General features: G+C 46.1%; 1 protein-coding gene across 1 annotated transcript in view; it reads left to right on the top strand.

The window, feature by feature from the left end:
• The first annotated feature begins 1,272 nt into the window (after positions 1–1,272).
• The window catches only part of MARCHF10 (membrane associated ring-CH-type finger 10), an 85,078-nt gene continuing 59,692 nt past the window's right edge, over positions 1,273–26,658 (top strand). The window contains exons 1-3 of the mRNA XM_030296811.1: positions 1,273–1,408; positions 8,435–8,541; positions 19,077–19,196. Coding sequence (XP_030152671.1) covers positions 8,452–8,541; positions 19,077–19,196 — 210 coding nt within the window. The 5' untranslated portion in view covers positions 1,273–1,408; positions 8,435–8,451. The remainder of the gene's footprint in view (positions 1,409–8,434; positions 8,542–19,076; positions 19,197–26,658) is intronic.

Below are 26,658 nucleotides of genomic sequence, written 5' to 3'. Positions count from 1 at the left end.
AGTTATGAAGTCCTGGAGGTCCAAACTAGGATGGTGGTGATGAGAATAGAAGGAAGAGGGGATCCTGGGTGGCTCAGTCAGTTAAACAGCTGACTTCAGCTCAGGTCATGATCTCACGGTTCATGGGTTCAAGCCCCGTGTGGGCTCTGCACTGTCTGCCCAGAGCCTGGTGCCTGCTCTTGATTCTGTGTCTCTCTCTCTTTCTGCCCCTCCCCCACTCGTGCTCGCTCTCTCTCTCAAAAATAAATGAACATTAACATTAACAAATTTTAAAAAGAATAGAAGGAATGGTGCCATGCTGCAGGAGATATAGATGCCGACTGGATTTGGGGGTTTGCTGAGAAGACACCCCAAGCCACAGACACCTAGGGACGCTGGGCACTGACAAAAAGTCCAAGAATTTCTAGTCTCCTTCCCCCCCCCCCCACTTCTCCACCCAATCAAAACTGCCCTAACTTGACATCAGTTGGCAAGTTATTGAGTGCCTACGCATGCAAAATAAATGTAAGAGTCATCTTTGCATACCCCAAGCCACGGACAGAAATAAACCTGGCAGAGAGAAGGTGAGGCTAGCACCGCTTTCCGGTCCTTCTTTCCAAATCTGTGGGCACTAGTCTAAAGCTCTAAAAACCTCCTTCCTTGGGAAAGGCAGCCAAGATTACTGATAACCAGGAGATGACTGGGGTCTGGTCTCCCTTCTACCACTGGCGGGGTGCCCCTCTTAATCATCTACTTCTTCTTACGTTGGAGCAGGTATTTCCGAGATCCCCCAAACTCCCTCAAACTCCAGGGCTGCCCTATTTCCTCTACCCGTACATTGTCTTTCATATTACTTCATTCAGTTAAAAACATTTTCCCCTCTCGTTTTCTAACCACGTTCTTTATAAAGCCCAGCACCGACACAGGGCAGAAGTGATGGCCTCAGTATCTGGGCCTGGGCTTGGGCATCAAGACAAAGCCAATCGGCCTCCTCCTTCAGCGTGTCTTCTCCGCCCGCCGCCATCACCGCTAGGCCTTCCCGACCGCATCCCGTTCCCAAGGCAACCGCGGGCGCGCGTCCGGGCTCTGGACCGCGGGGCCGCGGCCCCCGCCCCGCCCCCTCCCCCCCACGTTCGCGCGCGCAGGGCGAGGAGGTCGCGTTGCCAAGGGAACGGGAGGACGCTAGGCAGCCGCCCCCGCCGCCTCCGCCTCTAGAAAGCCCGGCCGCCGCCGCGGAAAGCTGCCCCGGGGGAGGAGGAGGAGGAAGAGGGGCAGGGTAGAGGGAGGGGAGACGAGACAGGAGGGGGAAGAGGAGCACCGAGACGGCCCCCGCGTGATTGATGGGCGGCTCCTCCGCCCTAGACCGGCCCGCCTGCCCCGCCCCTCGGCCCCTTCAGCCCTCGCAGGTGGGGAAGGACTGACCCGCCAGGTAACGGCCTGCCCGCCCCGGCCGCGCGCGCCCCCTGCGCCCCCCGGTCCTCCTCCGAGGCGTGGGGAGGAGAAGGGGGACAACCTAGCCTTTCGACTCCTGCCATTCTGGAGGGAAATCGGGCCGAGGCCTGGAGGCCTGGCCGCTCCCTGTCCCCCGTGCTTTCCTGCCTCAAAGGGACAGGTGCGGGGGCGGGGTGGGTGGGTGGGGGTGGGCTCTGTGGTCACGTATATTCGCACTCTGGCAGCCGCCCCGCAGCTACAAAACTTCCCCGCAGGCTCCTCTGGTCTGCAAGCCCAGGGTACGGCGCCCATCTCTGCCACAGTGTCACAATAAAATGAAGAGTCACCGCCAAAGAGCTTTTCTTATGAGCCCCTTACACACACCCCCAACCCAGCCCTTGATCTCTTAAACCAAATTGGCTGGGAGAGTCCGATTATCTGCGCACCCTCCACCCCCCATCCATCTCATTTCCTCCACTTTCCCTTGGGCCACAGCAGTCTCTCAGTAGCGGGGTGTTAGGAAAATTGGCCCCAGATCACTCATCTTTGTTGCTTATATTCAAGTCATTTTTATAAGATTTTAAAACTCTTAAGATTTTTTTTAAAGCCGAGACTTAAAGGAATCCTGTAATCTTTGTCATTACAAATTAATTAAAAGGAGAACTAAGTTCTGAAGTCTTTCTTCCAAGCACCCACTTGTGGAAAAGGGGGACTTTAGAAACCTGATTGTCAGGTATTCATATAGCCATTTAGATTTTGGTTCAAAGGAAGCTTCAGCCTAAAGAGGGGCTTAAATTTACATTTTTCTTTATTGCTGAACCAAGAAAATATTCACTTTAATACTTCTAAAAGACCATATTAGAAACTTTTAATAAGAAAAGAGTGAAATAGTTGATGTCATTAAAAAGAGCTCCCTTCAATTCTTTTGACAAGTGTGGTCACTGAGCAGGACAGTATGTATGATATTTTAGAGAACTGAAATATATTCTGCAATCAGAGTCTGTTCTCCTTAGTCAGGGAAACTTGGTTTGAATTCATCACAATCTTACACTAGAGAGGAATACATATGTCACAAAGTTCTTAGAATATTCCTCATTGAAATTTCACAGATATGTAGAATTTTGAGGCCAAGAAGAAGCACTCGCTCTTCCTTTCAGCAAAGCAGGGCTCATCTCCCTTCCCCACATCCCTCCTACACCCTTCTCTCCTTCTCCCTCTCCCAATTTAATATGGCTTCTTATGTTGATTTTTAAAGCACAAGTTTGGCCCAATCTATTGTCACCAGAGACTTAAAACAGAAGTGTGCATGACCATGAGTGGATTTTAAATTGAGAAGCAGTTCAAAGGTGAGAAATGGGAGAGAATACAGGGTGCTATTTTAGAAACATGTGCCTTGCCCACATTTTATTATCACACACACACACACACACACACACACACACATTCTCTCTCTCTCTCTCTCTCTCTCTCTCTCTCTCCCTGTCTGTATTTGCTGAGGAAAAATTTGGGGGCTTCATTTGGTTGAGAGGCCCACTAAACTGAGATCTGCAAATTAAGCATGATCTCACGTGAACTTACTTCCATACAGTTATTTCTGTTTCTTGTTCATCCTGGGCAGTTTTCGAACCTGCAGTACAGTATGAAATTCAAGTGATACTTCAGAAAGGTGGAAAGTGTTTACCTGTTTACTTAAACTGTGGCGATCTCCTAATAATCAGTTTGCCTAGTGCCTATGGTATTCGTTTACTCTCAGAGAGTACTGGGGTATTTAAATAAGAAAGCACTTGTGGCACGATGATGCTTCTAAATATACATTTTATGGTAAAGTACAGTAATAGAGAGTTTATGGGAGGGTAAAGAGACTTTTGTAGGTAATTTCAAAGTCCTTTATTTGGTAGGTGTTTGTGAAGTCAGAGGTAACCTAACAAGTAGTTCAAATAGTGTTATTTCCTACCTAGTTAGACAAGGTTTTGCCTCTTGACTCAGGAGCCTCTTTAAAATAACACCACATTAAAGCCAGACTCTATTAGCTAGTTTTTCTATGTGAACTTTGTAACCAAAATGTATCATCCAAGTGGACTCTGGGATGTGCCCCTTTAGTGACCATTAACATATTTTCATTATGAATCCTTATGTTGTCTGCCTGATTAATATTCAGACAGGCTTCTCTTTCCAACAGTAGCAGCAAGGGTTCATCTTTCTGCCTGTTTTAACACCATTGTTTTCTGAAAAGAGTGGGAACATAACTTCATTCTGTGCAGGTACAAATTCATAGGAAAAGTTGAAAGTGATCTTTTAAAGTGCAGTTCCATAAATGACTACTAAACTGGTCAGAGGCAAACTAGGTTTTGTGTGTAGTCTGTGGAACTATCCGTTGGATTATAGTTTCAGGTTCGGACCCTCAAAGACCAACTTTCTGTACTAGAGAGACACTAACTCTGCAGGAAGCAGCACAAGTTGCTAGATGATATTGCTCAGAGCTAGGTGATAAACCTGGTGAGATTTCACAATGACCAGTCCAGACATGGAGTCACCACGAGTCAGGGGCAACCTGATTTTGCCAATATCTACACAACTGAAAAAAAATGGAGAGGGGAAGGAAAGGTTCAGAATGCAGAGACACCTGAGGGTAGGGATGTTGTCTATCTTATCCTACTGTTTTCCCCAGAACCTACAGCAGCACCTGTCACATGGTAATTATTTAAAAATGTGTGTAGGAGGGGCGCCTGGGTGGCGCAGTCGGTTAAGCGTCCGACTTCAGCCAGGTCACGATCTCGCGGTCCGTGTGTTCGAGCCCCGCATCAGGCTCTGGGCTGATGGCTCGGAGCCTGGAGCCTGTTTCCGATTCTGTGTCTCCCTCTGTCTCTGCCCCTCCCCCGTTCATGCTCTGTCTCTCTCTGTCCCAAAAATAAATAAAAACGTTGAAAAAAAAAATTAAAAAAAAAAATAAAAATGTGTGTAGGAAAGAACAACAAAGCTGGAGACATGGTGCTTCCTGATTTCAAACAATATTACCAAGCTATGGTAATAAAATAGTATGATGTTGGCATAAAAGCAGATACGTAGATCAGTGGAACAGAATAGAGAGCCTCAGAAAACTCATGCATATGTGGTCAATTAACTTATGACAAAGGAGCCAAAAATTTGCAATTGGGACAGAACAGTCTCTTCAATAAATGGTGCAGGGAAAACTGGATGGGCACATGGAAAAGAATGAAACTGGACTATATTACATTGTATGCACAAATTAACTCAAAATGATTAAATAATTGAACCTAAGACCTGAAACCATAATACTCCATAGGTGGTAAGCTCCTTGACCTCAGTCTTGGCAAGATTTTTTCGGATTTGCTACCAAAGGCATCAAAGACAACAAAAGCAGGGCACCTGGCTGGCTCAGTCAGAAGAGCATGCGACTCTTGCTCTCCGGGTCATGAGTTTGAGCCCCGTGTTGGGTGTAGAGATTACTTAAATAAATAAACTTAAAAAAAAAAAAAGGCAACAAAAGCAAATACCAGCAAGTGTGATTCCACCAAACTAAAAAGCTTCTACACAGCAGAGGAAACTATCATCAAAATGAAAAAGCAGTCTACTGAATGAGAGAAAATATTTGAAAATCATATATCTGATAAACGGTTAATATCCAAAATACATAAAGAATGTATACAACTCAATGGCAAAACAAAAACAAAAACAAACCTGATTCTTAAATGGTCAGAAGATTTGAATAGACTTTTTTTTTCCCCAAAGAAGACATACATGTGGCCAACAGGTACATGAAATGTGTTCAACATCACTCATGATGAGAGAAATGCATATAAAACCACAATGAGATATCAGCTCCCCCTTGTTAGAATGGCTAGTATCAAAAAAGATAAGAAAGAAAGGTTGGTGAGGATGTGGAGAAAAGGGAGTCCCTGTGCACTGTTGATGGGAATGTAAAATGATACAGCCACTATGGAAAACAGTATGGAGTTTCCTCAAAAAAAAACAACTAAAAATAAGAATTACCATATGATCCAGAAATTCCACTTCTGGATATTTATCCAAAACACTAACTAACTCCATGTTAGGCCTTCTAGGCTATGGAGGCCAACTAGGTATCTACTGATGGACGAATAGATAAATGGGAGATATATTATATGATATATAATTATATATATTAGATTATATATATAGAGAGAGAGAGAGAGAGAGAGACAAAGACAAATACTGTATAACCTCAAATGGATTAAAAAAAGAAAACAAGAAAACTCATAGGCAGAGAGAACATCCAGAGAACAGACTGGCAGTTTCCAGAAGCAGGAGGTGGGGAGGGTGGGCAAAATGGGTGAAGAGAGTCCAAATGCACAAACTTCCAGCTATGAAATAAATAAGTATTGAGGATGTGACATACAGCATGGTGACTGTAGTTAATAATACTGTATATTTGGGGTTACTGGGTTACTGGGTGGCTCAGACAATTGAGCATCCGACTTTGGCTTAGGTTGTGACCTCACGGTTCATGAGTTCGAGCCCCGCATCTTGCTCGCTGCTGTCAGCTCAGAGCCGGCTTCGGATCCTCTGTCCCCCTCTCTCTCTGTTGCTTCCTCGCTCACGCTCTCTCTCTCTCTCTCTCTGTCTCAAAAATAATAAACATTGAAAATAAAATAATACTGTATATTTGAAAGTTGCTAAGAGGATAGATCCTAAAAGTTCTCATCACGAGAGGAAAACCATTTTAACTCTGTGTGGGTGATGGATGTTAACTAGACTTATCAAATCAGAATGTTGTATGCAAGAAACGAATGTTATATGTCAATTAAAAAAAAAATCCCTAGAGAAAACCAAGAGAGCGCTTCTCTGGCCAATCAGCAGGAGGTGCGGGACCTTAGATGACCATACTGCTGAGGTCTAGCAGGCTCGTTATGAACGGCGCCGTTTAATAACCTTGTGAACTTAAATATTTTGGCCATAAATTTAGGCCACGCCAATCCGAGCCAAAGCCCTTGGAAGCACTGGCGCTCCTTCCTTACCTCTCAGGCGCGGTTCCCTGCAATCTGTCTTCAGCCCCGCCGCGCTCTCGGCTAAGTGCTCTCACCAAGGTTATAAATAACCTGCTCTTCCCAGAATCTCTGAAACTGCACCCACCTGGTTTTCCTCCTGCTTCTCTGGCTCCTTTGCAGTTTCTCCATGTTCTTAAGTTGGAGCGTTCCTCAGAATCCTGTCTCGGGTTCTCCTCTTTGCAGCACACCTGCTGTCTTCGACTTCGGTTGTCCCCCAAATGCCAGTGGTGCCCAGACCTTCACTTCTCCAGCCAGCTCCAGAGCCCCGCGTCTGACGGCTTGCTTGACATCTCCATGTTGTTTATCTGCCCCTCCTCCAGAATCGTCTGAGGGGACCTTCTCCCTGACCAGCTAGCTGCTGGAGCCGGTAACCTGGGTGGCTTCCTCCACGTTCCCTCTCCTGCGCCATCCATATAATCACCAGCCCTGAGTAGCCCTCCAACCCATCGTGGTTAGCACGGGGGCCCTGGTGTGAGACCCTCTGGGTTCAAATCCCAACTCCACCATTTAGTAGCTCTGTAACCTTAAGCAAGTGACTTACTCCCGCTGGGCCCTGGTTTCCTGATCAGCAAAAGAGAAATGTGATGCTTGCCGCAAGCATGGGCTGGAAGATGGAATGAGTTCACGTGTGGAAATGTTTAGAACAGTGCCTGGCACTTCAGCGGGCTCAGTAAATAGCACCTATGGCCTCCTCCTCCTCCTCCTCTCCCCTGTTGCTACCCAAGTGTGGTCACCATCTTGTCTGGATTATTGTAATATATTCCCAGTGGTCTTTCTACTTCCAGTTTTACTCCACCCCCCACCCCCCATTCATTCTCCATACTAGATCTGGAGGGGCCTTTTAAAATGCAGATCTAACCATTTACTCCCCAGGTTGGATCCTTCCAGTGGCGTTGTGTGGCCCTTCCAGTCATAACCTTCCACACTCCAAGTGAACTGGTTCCTGCCTACCCTGCAGCCCTTCTGTTGCTGTCCTCCCCTCTCTCTGCTCCAGCTGCACTGGCCCACCTGTTCCTCAACCTCACTGCTGCCCCCAAAGCTCCTGTACCTGCTGTCCTTTCTGTTCAGCGTCTTGCCTGGCTCACTCCTTAGCAAGCCCAGTGTCATCTCCTAAGGGAACCCTTGCCCTGTAGATCATGTGATGCACTCCCCATAATAACCATCTCTCATAGAAGCCCACATTTCCGGGGCGGCTGGGTGGCTCAGTCAGTTAAGCGTCCGACTTCGGCTCAGGTCATGATCTGGTGGTCCGTGAGTTCAAGCCCCGTGTCGGGCTCTGTGCTGACAGCTCAGAGCCTGGAGCTTCAGATTCTGTGTCTCCCTCTCTCTCTGACCCTCCCCCCGTTCATGCTCTGTCTCTCTCTGTCTCAAAAATAAATAAACGTTAAAAAAAAAAAAGCCCACATTTCCACTCCATAGTGCTTATCACAATCAATGTTCCCTTGTCAGTGCTCAAAGGCTTAAGGTTTGAACCCAGAGGGTCTCACAACACAAAGGCAAAGGCAAAGGGCATGTTCCTCTGGCCAACTGCTCTATCCCAGTGCCCAGCCTAGTGCCTTAGCTGGAGTAGGGACACAACAATTGTTGATTGAGTGAATTTAAATTACCAAGGGCTCGTAACTTCAGTCATCACTGATTTAGCTAGGTTTTCTTTTTTTTTTTTTTTTTTCTTTTTGTCAAGTTGTAAAACTTCTCCTGAAGCAGGTGTCTGTCGATCCAACCCTCTCTGAATAACCAGGACAGGATCACTGAAGCCAGCTGATGAACGTGGCTGCATTATTTATGCCGGGAATAGGAGGGCTGTAAGGGCATCAACACCAATACAAAGAGTCTTTGCAGGCTGAAAGGGGCATCTGTGGCTTTCAAACAATGGAAATTGGGTTTGTAAGGAATAAAAGCAGTTATACTACGCTAAATCCAAATATGGCAAAGCAACAAAGAATTGTGCCACAGCACATTCATTTATCTTGTATATGCAGGTTGGGGATTAAGGATCATGTTGCACGAAGCAAGGGACAGGCAGAAGTTCGTGAGTGATGTTCAGTATCTGCGGGACATGCAGCACAAAGCGGACTCTGAATATCAGGTAAGTGTAGAAAACTAGAACTATCCTCCCCCTCCGCCTACAGCTTTATGAGAGAATTCAGGGTGCAGTATCAGTGTTTGATCAGCAGTAATCGTTTCGTGAAATCCAAAACCCATCACGTCCTAGATGTGTGACCATGGAAAGCCACTGAACCTCTCTGTGCTTCCTCATCTTTAAAATGGAGTTAATGGGGCGCCCCGGGGGCTCAGTCCTTTGGGCGTCCGACTTCGGCTCAGGTCATGATCTGGCAGTCCGTGAGTTCGAGTCCCGCGGCAGGCTCTGTGCTGACGGCTCAGAGCCCCGAGCCTGCTTCGGATTCTGTGTCTCCCTCTCTCTCTGCCCCTCCCCTGCTCATGCTCTGTCTCTCTCTCAAAACTAAATAAACATTAACTTAAATGGGGCTAATAATAGTACCTACTTCAGGGTGCCTGGGTAGCTCGGTCGGTTAAGCGTCTGACTCTCAGGTTTCGGCTCAGGACATGATCTCACAATTTCGTGAGTTCGAGCCCCATGTCAGGCTCTACATCGTTGGTGCAGAGCCTGCTTGGGATTCTCTCTCTCCCTCTATCTCTGCCCCTCCCCTGCTCACACTGTCCCTCTCTCCAAATAAATAAATAAACTCAAAAAATTAAAAAAAAAATAATAGTACCTACTTCATAATATTGTCATGAAAATAAAATAATCCTGAAAAAGTATTTAGCACAGAGCTTGGCTCACAAACCTTTGATAAACAAATGACATTTGATAAACCAGCTATCAAGAATAAAACCATTAAAGAGTTAACTGGATCGACGCACCATTTATAAAATAATATGGCCTTCCCCTGTCATCCCACCAGAAAAAAGGTGTTAGCACATTCTCCAACAAGCTAACTATTCGTCACCCTAGTTACAGTGTTTACATGCAAAAACAAACCAGACAGGGAGCCTGAGGAGCCATGATGTAATTACCCAGAGCTGGCATAGGACAAGCTTGCCAGACTGGGTGTGGGATTCTGGGAGCAGTTAGAAAGTGTCGCTCAGCCGGATGGCCAGAGGTCAACCCTCGCCAATCAAGGAGGCATGTCCTCAGCCTCAGCCGAGGATTGAAAAGTGCTCCTTCCCTTAGGAAAACACAGAACTGTCGTTATCAGATTTTTCTCCTTCTTAGCAATGTCAAATATAACCAAACCTCCTGGGTCACCAAGGAAACCAGACCTATCTTAGTAACCTGATTTCACCTGTATAACACAGCTTAGCTTTGGGATTGGAAACAAAGTCAGCAATTTCCTCCCACGACTTGCCAACCCACGTACAAGACTGTAAAATTGGCGGAATTTCTGTACAATGAATAAGAACATAAATATCTGAACTGGTCACACTGGGCATCCATCTACTTTTCACCAGGATGCCTCTGCCACCTGACCCTCCTTTGGAAATACGTGTTTGAAATTGTCTCCAGAATAGGCATGTAAGAAAATCCATCATTATTTGATGGTCTGTGCTTAAGAAAATCACACAAATGTGTGGCTTAAAGTCACCGCGGTCGTATTTTTCTAATCTCATTGAGCCTTCAACACTGTCCTTTAACAATACTTCTTAAGTACCTACTATGTCCTAAATGAAGTCCCCTCTCTCCCAGAGTTCTTAGTCTGGGATTGAAACAAACACTACACACAAGTAAATAAATATGTAAGATAGTTTCAATTACTGATATATATAAGGAAGCAAATAAACAGAAGTTTTGGGTGGTAACATTTGGCCATGGAGGTAAAAGATGGGAAAGAGTCAGCCAGAGCATCCTGAGTAGCAGGAAAGCAAGTGCAAAGGCCCTGAGGCAGGAACTAACTTGGAGCCCTGGAAGAAACAAAAGAAGGTCAGAGTAGCTGAAACACCTTGACCAAGGGAGAATGTGGCACATGACAAGGTAGGAGAGGTAAAAAGGGCCAGATGATGCCTGAGTCTCTCAGGACAAAGCTTGGTGTTAGGAGTTTATACTTATCTCACTGAGAATTATTGGATGATTTTAAGCAGGGGAGTGGTATGATCTGATTTACGGAGAGGTGGGGGGGGTGGTGGTATTTATTTATTTATTTTTGAGAGAGAGAGTGCATGAGCTAGGGAAGGGCAGAGAGAGGGAGAGAGAGAGAGGATCCAAAGCAGGCTCTGTGCTCAGAGCGCAGAGCCTGATGCGGGCCTCAAACTCAGAAACCATGAGATGATGACCTGAACAGAAGCCAGATGCTTAGCTGACTGAGCCACCCAGGCGCCCCGGATTTACAGCTTTTACAGATCACTCTGGCTGCTGTGTGGGGAAAGGACCAAAAGGGGCTAGGGAAGCAGCAGAAAAACTTAGTAAGGAAACCCTGGTAGAAATTTAGGAGAGAAATTATGGCGGCTTGGACCCAGAGGGTAGGAGTGGAGGCGGTGAGATGTGGCCCAACCCAGGAAACAGAAGCAGAAGAGACATCTTGCTGATAGATGGAGAGGCGGAGTGGGGGAGAGAAAGGACTGAAGGTCGGCTCACATCAACATGTTTACTTGCCCATCAGCTTCCTCTGTCATCGTCCATTTTAAACTTTTCTCCTTTTTTTTTTTTTTTTGGACCTCCCATCCCCACACTTTCAACAAAGAACTTCCCTTCCTGTCTTACACACACAGGAAACAAAGCAAGGCCATCAGGTGGGAAGCCACGGCACTCCTCCCCTTCCATTCCAGGCTGCGCATCCATCCAGCCCCTCAAGTCCCGAGGGTGAAGTGACACTCTCCCTGCCAGTGCCCGGCCCGAGTTCTTGGTCCACACCCCGCTGTGCCCAGCCCCTCTCCATCCAGGCACTTCTCATCTGTATCGTGGACATTTCCTTCCTCTAATTGGCTCAGCCTACAAACACGTTCAAGTCCCTCCTGTCCTCAGAACAAAAGAACAAAGCTGCCTGAGGACCCTGTGTCCTTCTCTGGCCACAGCCCAAGATGTCCCCAGACAGCTGCATTTCTATCACCTCCCCCCACCCCTCCCCGGCTCCCCATTCATTCCTAACCCATTGTGGCCTGGCTGTCACCTCCCCTCCCCTGAAACTGTTCTCTCACTAAGGTCAGTAGCCAAATCCAGCAGACGCCTTTTTAGGCTTTGTTTTCTTTTTTTTTTTTAATTTTTTTTTCAATGCTTTTATTTATTTTTGGGACAGAGAGAGACAGAGCATGAACGGGGGGAGGGGCAGAGAGAGAGGGAGACACAGAATCGGAAACAGGCTCCAGGCTCTGAGCCATCAGCCCAGAGCCCGACGCGGGGCTCGAACTCACGGACCGCGAGATCGTGACCTGGCTGAAGTCGGACGCTTAACCGACTGCGCCACCCAGGCGCCCCTTTAGGCTTTGTTTTCTAAAGCTTTATCTACATTTGACACTATTACTCTTTTCTTCTCAGAACATTACTCCTTTGCCTTTCTGACATCACACCCTTCTGATTTTCCTTCTGTTCCTGTCACAGTCTTCTCTCTGCCCCTCAAATGTTAATTCCCCCGGGTTTCCATCAGCCCGGTTTTCTTCTAATTCACACGGTCCCTGTGACCCATCTCATCCCTCCTGTGTTTTTAAGCACCACTCCTAGGCTAACGACTTGAAATCCCGTCTCCCCCAAAGTGTCGACATCACGTGCACGCCTGCTTGCTGGGCATTCCCAGCTGGATGTTGCAGAGGGATGCCAGTCTGTCCCCCCCCACCCCCGCCATCCTCCTCTGCGTTCCCTCCCTGACGACAGAGACCTAAGCCTGCCCGGCTCCCCTCTCTTCCTCACCACCCACACCCCACCAGTTACCAAGTCCTGCCATCATTACCCACCATTACTCATGAACTCATGCCTTCCTTCCCATGCCGTTGCTGCCATTCTGGTTCCCACCGCCACCGTTTCTCCCCAGGATTGTTCCATTGTCCTCATTACTGGTCTCCTTGCCTCCGACCTTGGCATCTTTCAGATTGCTTTTTTGAAGTGGATCTAAAATGTGAATTTGACTATGCGGTTGGGATGCATGCAGCTCTTGAGTTTATTTCCCCTCACTTAAAGGCAGGCCCAAGACCCAAGAACCACAGCAAGACCAGCCTAAACCTTGACCACGTCTCCGACCTCCTCTCCTCCTTTCTTTACTCTCTTGACAAGGGTGGTGAGGACTGCAGTTTGAATTTAGAACTAAATGGAATGTCTGTACTCCCACCACACCCTTCTTTAAAAAAAAAAAAACAAACAACTTTAGGGGCACCCGGGTGGCTCAGTCAGTTAAGCATCCGAACTTCAGCTCAGGTCATGATCTCATGGTTTGTGAGTTCAAGCCCTACACCAGGCTCTGCACTGAGAGGGCAGCGCCTGCTTCGGATCTTCTGTCTCATGTTTCTCTGCCCCTCCCCCGCTCCTGCTGTGTCTCTCAAAAATAAACATTAAAAAAACTACAAAAAACAACTTTATTGAGGTATAATTTACATATCATAAAATTCATCTGTTTTAAGTGTGTAATTTCATAACATTTACCAAAGTTGCACCCATCACCATCATCCAGTTTTAGAACATTTCCATCACTCCCAACACCAAAACATCCTTTCCTAACTCTTTCACACTGCTTATGAAATAGTATTGAAATTGTCTTTTGTGTGACTTCCTCTCAATCCGGACCACAGCCTCTTAAGGGCAGTGATGGAGTCTTACTTTTCTACGTTGAACTGAATGCCCTGTCATTGATGTGAGTCAGCATTACCCAACTTGACCACCAACTCTGTTTATCAGACTTAGATTCAGCTGACTTGTAACTATTCCTCAAGGCCAAGTCCACCCCCATTGAGCATTTTCAAAACCACTCACCACAAGGTCTGCAGAAAATAATTATGGTTGTCTTTAATATGTTCTGAGTCTTGTTGAATGAAGTATGTAGCAACCCAGCAAAACTACTTTGAAGGGAACAGTAATAAGTTATTTGTATTATTTAGTCTATCCCTTGTCTTGTTCCAGAAAGGATTTAAACTAGGGGTTTAAGAATCTGTTACGTGACCTTAATAACCCCTCAATAACTTGGTCCATATATGACTTGTGTGTATCTAGATAATTGACCAAGGTAGACTTTGCATTAGGTCAGTATTGAAATCCTGGGTCATCAATGAGCTTGGCCGGTTACTTGTGGCCCAAGAAATCCCAGCTCTCGCTCCTAGCACAGTAACCTGCTTGGACACCCGTGAGTCCCATTTCAGGGTGTACAAATAGCATAAGACCTAATAACCAGATATGACTCCTAAATCATACATTTGCCACAGATTCCTTCCTGCGCTTCACTTGCCTTTAATGAACTGGCTCAAATTGAAGCCCTTGGAAACCTCCTGTATGCACTATTCCTGCTACATCCTAAAATATGCGAAGGCTTGGTACGCACCAAATTAGCAGTGCCTTTGCATGTCTGTCTGCTGGCAACAGGAGAGGTGGGTTAAACCCACCCTGAGTTATTTTGATGCTACTCCTTTCAGTGGTTGGGTGGGGCCCTTTTGAAAAAAAAAAGAGGAAATAAACATCTATTTGGCATATTACATGCTATTTCGGAATCTGGTAACTAGTACATAATTATATGCCATCTCAGGATCTGGCTCTTATTTCTTCAAGGGTGCTCATGCTGCATAGGCTTTTTTTTTGGTCAAACGTGTTTATGTAACTTAAGGCAGAATTTAGCCATTAATGTCTACTGAAAGCTGGATGGAGAGAAAGATTACACTTGGCATTTCAGAATGTTATTCGGTAATCTATCAAATGTGTTCAGATGGGTTTCATTTCCCGTCATTTATTCATCCTGATTTTTCACGTACCAGGCAAACAACTCAACATGACGATATAAACTTGTTCAAAGACGTGCTAGGTGACTATACCAGGTAGCAGGGGCTCGGGAACCATCGACTCAGGGGGTTGAAGGAGTAGAGATAATTCGGCTTCCTCTCCCATAGGAGCCAGGTGGGTTCCCTGCTCTGCTCACCTCTGGGGTGCATGCTTCTATACTCTTCACAGACAGAAGAGAAAAAAGAAACTCATTTGAGGGGAATATCATGTCAAATTATTTTTACACCTTTGTTTTTCTAACCTCTTAAAACTAATGAGCTTGAACAATGCCCCCCAATGATAATTAAATCCTAAAATGTTGGATCATAAGAACAACAAAAACGTACCCACTGAAGCAGGGACAACTCCCACGTTTCAAAATGCTTGGAGACTTCAAGCAACAATAACCTTGACAGGGGCCACCTGCTCAAGAGGCAGAGATGTGCTGTGGTGCGGGGGGGGGGGGGGGGGGGTGCGGTTCACACCAGAACCCAGTGAGTCTGGGAAGTGTTCCTGGGGTATGTGGCTTCTTAAGGCACCAGGAACTTGGAGGGTGACTAGGAGGGACTGATTGAGAAACTGAGGACCCCTGTAGGTTCCGAAAGCTGTTAACACTTGGAGTGCCTGAATGGTTCAGTAGGTTACACGATCGATCAACTCTTGATTTTGGCTCAGATCATGATCTCACCCTTTATGAGTTTGAGCCCTGCATCATAGGGCTCTGCGCTGTGCTGTGCTATGCGGACAGAGCCTGCTTGGGATTTGCTCTCTCCCCTCTCTCTGCTCCTCCCCTGCTCATGCTTGTGCTCTCTCTCTCTCTCTCTCTTAAATAAACTTAGAAAGTGAGAGAGAGAGATGGAGGGAGGAAGGAAGGAAGATAGGAAAGAAAAGAAAAGAAAAGAAAAGAAAAGAAAAGAAAAGAAAAGAAAGAAAAAGAAAGAAAGAAAGAAAGAAAGAAAGAAAGAAAAGAGAAAAAAAGAAAAACGAAGGAGGGAGGGAGGAAGGAAAGGAAAGAAAGGAAAGGAAAGGAAAGGAAAGGAAAGGAAAGGAAAGGAAAGGAAAGGAAAGGAAAGGAAGGAATCTGTAACACTGAAGAAAAATCAGTTTCCAAGGCAGCCTGACTGACTGAGAGCAGGGCTTTCTCAGTTGTCTGGCGGGGGAACTGCGGGCTCAGGAGACAGACCTCTGCTCCCAGAGCACAAAAACAAGGATGAACCTCAGGCCCAGACAGAAAGATCCTTTCTTCTTCCCTGACCAGAATCAGAGTCACATGATTTGGCAAAGGCTGACTTTAGAAATAGAAGTAAACCAAGAAATGGGATCAGGAACAACAATTAAAGCCTAATGATGCTAATGACGGCGGTGGCGGTGACGGTGGTGATGAGTGTCTTTCACTGAACACTCCCCATGAGCCACTCACTCTGCTGAGCGTCCTGCCAACGGGGCCCCAGGCTCCCCAGCAGTCTGGCGGCAGAGGGCATGTCCCTCGTACAGATGAGGGAAACAAGAATCAATGGAGGTAGTCAGCCTGCCCAAGGTCACGTTGGAGAAAGTGGCAGAGTGCGGGTCTGTCGTGTTTACCCATATTGAGTTACCGTGAGTCACAGAAAGCACGTCATGCCCCACAGGCACATGTGCACATTCTGTGTTCTGCCCCCACAGTGGTAGCTTGTGCTCTGTGCGTGCCTGCAGTCACAGGGATGGTGGGGGTGGGGGGCTGCTGGGCGCCTGCAGTCACAGCGATGCGTGGGGGGTGGGGGACTAGTGGGTGCCTGCAGTCACAGGGATGGGCTGGGGGGTGGGGGGCCGCTACACCAGAGGAGGAGGGGAGGAGGAAGCCGCCCATCCCAAGGAGGAAATGAGGAGTTACCTGAAGCCTTCCATTTGAAGACTGCCCTCAGCCAGTTCTGTCACATGAACAGAAACTTATTTATAGCAATCTAGCTCCAGACATGTGGAACTCTGAAAGGGGAATATTCTTAAAGTTCCAGAGGAAGGGGAGCCCCTGGTGATCATTACAAATCAATTCAACCCCTGCATCCTGCATCCTAAGGTTTCACACTCTGCCCTTGTCACTCCAGGACCCCCAAAGAGGAAGCAACTCCAGCATCAACAACAACAACAACAACAAAAATCATTCACATTACAAATAACAAGAAAACCAGGGGCGCCTGGGGGTTCATTGGTTAAGCATCCAACTTCAGCTCAGGTCATGATCTCACAGTTTATGAGTTCAAGCCCCGCATCCGGCTTTCTGCTGTCAGCGCAGAGCCTGGAGCCTGCTTCGGAGTCTGTGTCTCCCTCTCTGTCTGCCCCTCCCCTGCTCACGCACACTCTCTCTCTCCCTCAAAAATAAATAAACATTTAAAAAAGATGAAAAAAAAAGCAAGTAACAAGAAAACCAGCCCCTGGAGGACGAGGTGGCAGTTATGGCTAGGTTCTTGCTATTTCTAGGACTGGAAGTCTAGACTTGCCTCTCTGTCCTGGTGTCCCTTCAACTCTGCAAAGCTGTAACTTCGAGAGGAGTAATGCTTGATTTACACAGAAAGACTGCTTGGCTTTATCAAGATAAAAATGAGGAAGGACCTACCCTGATGCTGGTTTGTTCTCTTGTTCCTCTGTGAGAGGAGGCATAAGGAACCAGAGGGAGAAAAAAAATTTTTTTTTTTTTTTACATTGCAAACCATTCTACTCCTCCTCCCCCTTTGGTAAAGAAATATTTAAGTTGCATGCATTCTTGGAGAGAATTTTCAAAAAACACTCAACCCACAAGAATTCTGTTCATCCCACAAAATCTGCTTTGGTCCTGCGTGCATTTGCTAACACCGTCCTGCACTTTTAGCCTATCAGCATTTGCCTCTTGCGCCTTTAATCCCAGTCGGTTAGGATAACACAGACATCTGCCGCTCCAGGAAACAACAGTGGCAGCCAGGACTCCTCCCAAACGAGCTCCAATCTGAAGTCATTGTAAAAGGAATGGAAAAGAAGAGGCCCATATTTACTTGAACGTCATTGAACTCTCTGGCTAACTCTCTTTAGGTTTACCTTGGTTTATTTTATTACTTGGTGTTTGTTTCACTTATTTATTATAGTTACCGTCCAGTATTCTGGGGGGTTTTCTTGCTTCAATTATTGATGAAAACAAACACTGCCCACGATTTATTAAAATGGCTTGCTATCTAGATAGCATAGTTTTGAAAATAAGGTTAACAGTGAGACAGGGGGGAAAATAAAGCGGCAACCATTTTGGAGTGCTCTCCCTTCCCCAGTAAGGCAGGGTGGAACAGTACCCTTCTCCTGGGAATCCAGGATTCCACTTGCTGCAAGTATCACCTGGCCAGCAGTGCATGAGCCACCCCCCCCCCCCCCCCCCCCAACCCCCAGGCCAGTGCCTCACCAGCAATTGTTGTGAGGCACAATGTAAACCAACTTGCTGTTCCCAATTCCAAGTGGTAAATGTTTTGTTAATATCAGGTCATTTCTATTTTTAACCATGTAGCATGATATTAGGCTTTCCCAGTGGTGTGAAATTCTGGCATGTTCTTCCACATCAAAGAAGGAGATGCATTTTCTAACAAAGGGGGAAAATGCGGAAGGAATCTTTCCTTTCTTAACCCAGCCAGGAAAGGGAGATGTCAGGCCCCGTTTAGAAACAGTATTGTTGGGTCCTTACGTTGCGTTTCTTTACCATGACAGGGGATAATTTGGCTCTAGCAGAGCAAAGGTGAATCTGGGCACTGGACCTACAGAAATGCTCCAAGAAGTTTTCCTATTTTAAACTATTTAAAATATCACTGGAAACCCCCATATAGCACATGATTTCTTGGGGTTTGTTCAGTCCTGATACTGGAGAAGAAATCTTTTGGTACTAGATTTTTCTCTTAATTTCGTTTTTTGAAAATGGAATTTTTTTTGTGGTTATTTTGTTTTTATTATTTTGCATTCAGGGACTGATATTTCCCCCTGAAACAATAATGCAATCGAGCTAACATGCAGTGCTAGACGCTGAGGGGATTCAAAAGGTAAGAGGTGGTCCTTACCCTGAGGGGTCCTCACTGATCAGCAGGAGACACGGGCTCAAAACAAAGCAACTAAATACAACAGTAAAAACGAAAATTGTGTAATTCCAGCTGCTTTTGTATAAAGGAGCAATTAATTCGGCCTGGGGAAGAAGAGCTTGGCAAGGCGAGAGATGTCTCTTGAGCTGGATCTTAGTAGATCCACAGATTTGCCTGCCGTGCTGTGAACACCCCTGTGAAAGGCATTCAAAGTGGAGGAAGGGCAGGTGCGAAAGCTCTCAGGTAGGAAGGGTCTGATCCCATAACTGGGAGTGATCCAGGGGGACAGAGAGCCACGCTGGAATGAGCAGAGCTTTGAAGAGAATGAAGACAGAGGGGAAATGAATGCTGCCTTTCAGGTACTTCCTGCCTTAAGGAAGCAATTGTTGGGGACACACTTACCAAAATGCCTCTTAGTGTGTTTGTCATTGTAACTTATTAAAGCAGAGATGACTCTTTTTGACCTGGCATTTTGGGGCAAAGGGAAGAGAGTTGTGATGCCTGGCTGAGTGTCTTGACACTTGGTAAATGTGCTGATGAGCCCTTGAAGCTGGACATTGTGTATTTCATGTTCCTCACGATAGGAATTAAGCAAAGAGTCATGAAAGTTTGTCGCAGACCTAAGCCAAAGATACTTTTTAAAAAAATTGTATTCTGCAGGCTTGTCTGAGACGACAGGAATACAGAAGAGACCCAAATGAGAAGAAACAAGATCAATTTGGGGGGCAAGAGACAAATTTGGAGAGACCCCGGTTTTCAACTGGGTCATCTTCCAAACAGGTACTTAGAACTCTGGGAGATACCCTCCTGCTGCCGTGTGTGTGTGTGTGTGTGTGTGTGTGTGTGTGTGTGTATACACGTGCGTGCACATGCATACGTCACTTAGGAAAAAGCCAACTCCAAAAGGAGGTCCTGGAGAATCCTGAAAGTCAGGGTGGTCAGTCAGTTGGGCGTCTGACTTCAGCTCAAGTCGTGATCTCACGGGTCGTGAGTTTGAGCCCCACGTCGGGCTCTTTGCTGTCAGCGCGGAGCCTGCTTTAGATCCTCTGTCTCCCTCTCTCTCTGCCCCTCCCCTGCTCAGGTTCATGCACACCCTCTCTCTCATAAATAAAGCAAACAAGCAAACAAAGAAACAAATCCTACAGTTCAGAGCAGGGAGATACAGGGGCAGGAGATCCCATCCTGGATGCCGCCTGGGGCCGCTCCTCTGCTGTGTGACTGTCCCCCTTCACCCAGGTTGGGCCTCGTTCTTCTTTCCTGATGGATCCCATGGCGATGGTCTCTGAGATACCATCCAAATCAGAAATGCTACAACTCTTCCACTTCAAGAGTTGAGGCACTGGGCTTTCTTTTTTTTTTTTTTTTTTTTTTTTTTTTTTTTTTTTTTTTTAATTTTTTTTTTTCAACGTTTATTTATTTTTGGGACAGAGAGAGACAGAGCATGAACGGGGGAGGGGCAGAGAGAGAGGGAGACACAGAACCGGAAACAGGCTCCAGGCTCTGAGCCATCAGCCCAGAGCCTGACGCGGGGCTCGAACTCACGGACCGCGAGATCGTGACCTGGCTGAAGTCGGACGCTTAACCGACTGCGCCACCCAGGCGCCCCTAAGGCACTGGGCTTTCTAAAGCACAGCATCATCTCTCCATCTACACGCCTGCACCTGTGTCTATCTGATCGGTCCATATAACCACAGCCATACATAGATATGGGTACGAAGATATATCTTATTTGTATATGGACTTATAGTCTAACTCATTGCATTGCTTAGTCTGGTCTTTCAAATACAGTTAAAATGTAGTAATAACTGCATCGTGTAATGACTAGAAATTGCTCAAATATTTCTGTCTGGATGATAATAAAAAAGGATAAGATCCAAATAATAGTGATAAGACAATGACAGTACTAGTCACCGTCATTACCATCATCTGAGTGGTGGCAGTGTTCCAGCACTGTGCCAAATGTTTTATACGTATTAGCTTATTTAATTCTCATAAATCTCTATATATTTACCTCCCCTCACAGATGAGAAACTGAGCCTCAGAAAAGACCAGAAAATTGACCTAAGACTCCATAGCCAGTGTGTGGTAGAGTCAGAGTTCCTTCCCAGGGAGCCCAGCCCCGGGGAAGGTGCTCCGAACCACTGAACGATACGATCATATTTCATGTTTAAGATCTTATCCGACTAAGAATTTTACTTATCCTATGTAAGCACCAAACACCACAAGCTGCATTCAACACCCATTTGTTAGCATGGCGAATTGATTTAAGATGAGCCAGACGCCTTTTATGAATTCTTATTTAATATTTTATGCCTGCAATATACTCTAGAGGATGGACTCTCGCTTTCTGTCAGCAGTGTGGATCTCTGAGATAGATCCTGGACACCTGATATCAATCGATTTCTTGTTGGGATTTCTTTTTAATCTAGGAGGTTCACACTGCAGTTATTTAATGTTCAAAGGATCCCTCAGAAACATCAGCGATTGATCTATATGGGTGTAGATGTATCCCTGGGTGAGATCTATACTCCCTATTAAGGAACGTAAAATCACACAATCAGATATTCCACCTAGAGTCTAAAGGTGAAAGAGACTATCTTCTAACATTGGCAGCATCGAGAAGAACACATCGCCTGGATCGCTCCCTGTTAGTCGAAGACTAAATATAATGCCTGCTGCTGATTGAACTTAGGGAGTGAGATTAATCCAAAAATTAAATCTAGTTTGGCTCGAACAGCACACTTCTAGCATTAAGATAAATTCTCACATTTTTTGCACTTAGAAACAAAACTCAAGGACTGATAAGAAAAAAGGCAATTTAAGTCGAACGGTAGCATGTAGCAATCTTCCTAGACTGGTAAAGAAGTGGGCAGCTGGGTTCTTCTATTTTCACGCAAAGATTCACATGCATAGCCGTGGCCATTTTGTATGGCAATACTCACACATTTGGGACATTCTATGACTAGAAGTTTTATGCTCCTCTCCATAAACTTTGTTTAGGGGACAGGCTGGTGACAGATTTCTCTAGTTTTCTTCTTTATGCTATAAAAATTATTCATTCTTTAAATCATCATGGCAAAATGCTCAGACCACATCTAAAAAAGGATATGGTTGTACATATAAAAGTAATTATGAAATAAGGACAAAAAATATGTGCTAAAACGCATAAAGCTGGCAATTTCTAAAGTGTAAGAACAGGATTTTTCATGTTGCACTATGCCACTGTATCTCAACCTGCCAGAAACCCCAAAACAACATTACTTAAATAATCTCAGATTTATTTTCCAGGTAATGATATCCCAAGGGTTTGGGCCTTGATTGTACAAGTGCCTCCAAGGTCACATCTTCTGTGTCAAGAAGAGTGACGAAATCAGAATTTTCCCCAGTGAAATTCACCTCTACTTTCCACTCTGTATTACAGATATCCTTTGGGGGATACTGGAGAATTTCCCCCCAGATACAAAAGCACAGGAAGGGCACGGGGAGCAAGAATGTCACTGAAAGCATCACTCAACAGCCATATGACTTGTGTGCTCCTAGTGTTGACCCCACCCCCCGCTCAATCCTTCCACTTTTGCTTGGTACAAGTGAAGCCAGAGATCCCTTATGAGACAAACCGTATCCAGAACTCTTCAAACCCCAGGATCATGGGTTGGTTTGGAGAGCTCTCCTCCCAGGTTTGGACCCCCACCCAAATTTCTATGAAAATCTGGCTGGGCTGTTCCTAAGCCTTCATAGTCTGGGCCTGCCCTGCTATATTTTGAATCCTGAGGGGATACAGAACTTATCAAACCTCTTTATCAAACCTCAGTGCCAGGGAGGATGAGGATCCCAGGGGATCCCTGAGGATGGGATCCTCAGGTCCCAGAGGAGGGTATAAGAACATGGGCACCTCCCAAAGGAGAACCCAGGCCAGATTAGTCCCAGTTTCCAGAGCTCAGTGTATTGAATGTCACATCAGACAATCAGAGTTGCAAAAGATCATTGGTCGATGAGAAAAGACCAGGAGAAAGATACGTGTCCATGAGCAGACATAAACCTAACCTAGCCCTCCTCCCTAGGTAAACATTCCCCTAAGTAATTCCCTTTTAGAGACTCCTGTGGCTGAAAACTCCAAGGAGCACTTTGCCTCTGATCTGTGAAGGGAAGTTCATTCTGACTGAGCGGGTGGTAGGGAAGTGGACTGCTTAATCCATGGGAAGTTTTCCACCACACGGTCAATAGGTGAAGTGCACCACCACCCGTATTTTGACACTGGTATTGCAACTTCTGTCACTCGTTCCTTCCTTGCCCCAATCTCAGATTGTCACAGTTCTGATGAACCTGGAATAAGTGAGACATTTATCATCAAGTAACAGATCCAGTATCAAGCCATCGTTTCCAGACACCTGCCTGGCAGGGGGCAGATCTCCCAACGCGGTGGCCCCACCATTCCGCACAAGCGCCTCACCACGACCAGTGCCTCGGGCAGAGGTTGTCTTACGTCTAAATCCAAGATAAAGCAGTAACCACCCAGCTCGTGCTGAGATGTTCTTTAAAGTGGTACCTCCTAAATACATTTAAGTTAATGGTGTGGCATAGAAAGAACACTTATCATCAAGGGCCATCTCTGTCCCTCATTACAGTGTGAATTCAGACAAAGCACTTGTAAGCACTTCAGTTTCCCATCACGGAGGTACTTATTATTAATGCTTATCTTGTGGGATCAATGCAAGAACAAGTGAGACTCTTGCGTTCATACTAACATTTGATTACATTATAAATTGCCTTGGTGTCCGGCTGTTCTTACAAATGGTGCTCCAGTAGGTATTGGGTTCTGAGACTTCTAGAATACCTTCTTTTGCCTCAGCCCAATCCCAGGCCACATTACTAAAAGCCAACCTTATGTGGCAACTTAATTTTAGACCCTTCTCAAAGTTACATGCAACCTTGTTAACGAATCAGATTAGAATAAAAAGGGAAATACATAACAGCTCCACAAAGTCATCAACTAGGAGTTGGGTGAGCAGTAGACTAAAAACAAAGCAGTCTCTCAATATGAACAGGAAACAGTGTCCCCAGGAGAGCTGCTGGCCTAGAGGAGGACACATCGCCTGGATCATTCCCTGCTGTGATTGACAGGATATGTTGCCTTCTCAAACCTTCACAGGAAAGAAACAGGAGCCCTGATTTCCCCATAGAAAATGATGAAAATGAGAGGCGTCTGGGTGGCTCAGTCGGTTGAGCGTGTGACTTCGGCTCAGGTCATGGTCTCACAGTTCATGGGTTTGAGCCCCGCGCCGGGCTCTGTGCTGACAGTCCAGAGCCTGGAGCCTGCTTTGGATTCTGTGTCTCCCTCTCTCTCTGCCCCTCATCCGCTCACGCTCTGTCTCTCTCAAAAATAAACATTAAAAAAAAAAAAAAAAAAGGGGCGCCTGGGTGGCGCAGTCGGTTAAGCGTCCGACTTCAGCCAGGTCACGATCTCGCGGTCCGTGAGTTCAAGCCCCGCGTCAGGCTCTGGGCTGATGGCTCGGAGCCTGGAGCCTGTTTCCGATTCTGTGTCTCCCTCTCTCTCTGCCCCTCCCCTGTTCATGCTCTGTCTCTCTCTGTCCCAAAAATAAATAAACGTTGAAAAAAAAAAATAAATAAACATTAAAAAAAAATCTTTTTTTTTTTCAAAGAAAGAAAATGATGAAAATGATAAGCCCATGACTTTGCAGGCAGCAACCTTCTGTGAAAAGGGACATCATGAGCATTTCTCATCTATCCTTGCTGGTCCAAATGCACAAACGTCAAGGACTTAGGACAGATCGTCACTGCATTTACTTTGCCGGCAACGAAGGCGGAGACCACCCAGCTCTCGGTTTTTCAAGAGTACTGTTTGCTTTGCTAATAGGAACAAGATTATTGTCCTTTACCATCAGCAACCAACAACTAAATATTTAGATTCCAGGTCACAAGGACCCAACGTTACATTGGAAAGAGGCAGTAAACCTGATAACAGTAGCAACTGGCTCTTCCCCAGGCCTGGCTCGGTGGGATGTTGACCAGTGAGATCACCTGAACCTCCCAGAAAGCACGGTACTCTCAAGTGTGAAGGCAACTACCCAACATAAACATCTTAATTGTTTTGTCCATAATGATCCACACAAACTTTGGAGGTTAAAATTAAAAAGAAAGCCTCTTCAAGTAACCTGCAGTGGCTTAAAAAGTCAGACTGTCCATCCACACGTGAGGGCGGCAAAAGTCTAGAAATGTGTCGTCCAATAAGGTGGCCACTAGCCATGTGTGGCTAGTTACCTTTAACTTTAAATTAATCAAAAGAAAAATTTTATATTCAGTTCCTTAGACGCACCAGCCAACATTTCACATGCTCAGTAGCCACATGTATCCCGTGGTTGCCATATTGGACCACGCAGATACAGGACATTTCCACCATTGCCGAAAGTTCTATGTGACAGCGCTGCTCCAGATTGTGGTCAAGTTCAAAAAAACAAAACAAGACAAGAGCCCATGGGCCAGAAAGTATAATCCACAATACGGTGCTTTACATACTGTGGCTCTTTGCAAATGTTAGCTCTCTGAGGACAGTGCAGCTGTCCAAGAAGGCTGGCTCAATTTGCATTTTGTGTTTTCTGTGACCTCGCTATATTTGCATGCCTCCTTTCATTACCTTCTTATTCAGCCTACTCTGCCTGTGAAACCTTCAGCTTCTCCTCTTTCAAACAGCTCTTGGGGAAGTTATTTTCCCATTAATCTGTCAGTGTCAACCCACCAACACCCTTACCGGTGTCATGAAAGCAGCCAGGGCTTAGCACATAGCATAAGCGTTCCATGATTCATCCTTCTCATTTTTCTGACTTCTGCTTGTCCGTTGTCGGATTCCTTGAGGGTCGGGCCTCCCTTCTTTCTGGCTCCAGGCCGGTGTGCGGCTGAGGCAGGTCACACACGCACACACCGGTTCTAACTGCCAGAAGGCCCCACCCTGGGAGGCTATGAGTCACCGTTAGCACCTGGTGTGCTGTTTGTCCTAGCCACCCTCTCGACTGTAGCTCAGATTCCGCACCCTCAAGGTGCACCTGAGCAATAACGTGGCTCTGCACACGACATCTCAAGCTCCAAACGTACGTCATGGAGAGAGAATGTGCAGCTCACAGTTTGACAAGTGCAGATCTGTGAGAATTCTCATCTGAGTTTGTTTTCCATTTTAGCTGTTGATCTTTTCCCCATGGTGTGTCCCACAAGCACCTCAGACTCAAGATGCTGACTGCGTCATCTGGTTCCCTCAAAACGGTCCCTCTTCCTGAATTAATTTCTGCCCAAGCCAGAATTCCAGAAATTATCTTGGGTTCCTTCTGCTGCTATTTCTCACACTTCACAGTAATCACACACCAAAGCCAGATCATCTTGTCTCCTTTCTTGGGAATCTGTCCATCAACACTCCCCTCTGCCGGGCCATCTCTTTTTTTTTTTTTTTTTTTTTCCTGGAAATTGTCAGAGTCATTTCCTTGGACATTTTGCCCTCACCTCACCCTTTCCAGCCAGTCTTCCAGACGGTACTAAGAGTGATCCGTCTGGATCGTGTCACTCCTCTGTTGAAAATTCTTTAGTGAATCCCCACAGATCAAGTTCAAACACGTTAGCAAGGTACTCAAGGCCCTGGCCGGCCTGCCTCTCAACCCTGAGGGCACCTCTTCTGTGAAGTTTCTAGAGCTTCTCCTGGGGGTCAGGTGACTTTGCTGTTGTCTTTCCTCTGTATTCCCATAACACCCTCTGGACTCAAGTCCACCTTGGGGTTCCTCTTCCTATCTCCCTCCTCCCGTAGGCTGGAAGCCACTTGAGAGCAGGTGCCATTTGTTGTCATATTTCCAATGCCCACCATGTAACAGGAACTCAAGGAATGGCTGACGGCTGACAGTTACCAGAATGGTTTAGGAACACGCACGTGTTATAGGCATATAGCCGTAACAGCCAAAATAGGAATCCTCATCCCGCACGAGAGAAAATAGGAGATGTTGTTACTTGGAGTGGAGTGGTGAATGCTCCCTGACCTTGCTTGCAATTACTGAGAGGCGAGTAGTTTAGTAAGGTTGCCAGTGTGCAATGGCCAGTTTGGGCTTGAAGAGGAATCCATTCCAATCAACCACTTGGAAACCTCCACAGTGGTGATCACCAGAGAGTGACCAATGAAAGAGAGCACTCTTCCATGCATACCCTTCCGCGAATGGACAGATGGCTTCTTCAAAGCTCTGGGTAAGTTCCT

The sequence above is a fragment of the Lynx canadensis genome, chromosome E1 (genome assembly GCF_007474595.2).
Source record: "Lynx canadensis isolate LIC74 chromosome E1, mLynCan4.pri.v2, whole genome shotgun sequence".
NCBI classification, from domain to species: domain Eukaryota; kingdom Metazoa; phylum Chordata; class Mammalia; order Carnivora; family Felidae; genus Lynx; species Lynx canadensis.
Note: the sequence above shows the minus strand (reverse complement) of the source record. Positions and strands in the feature narration are given on the sequence as shown.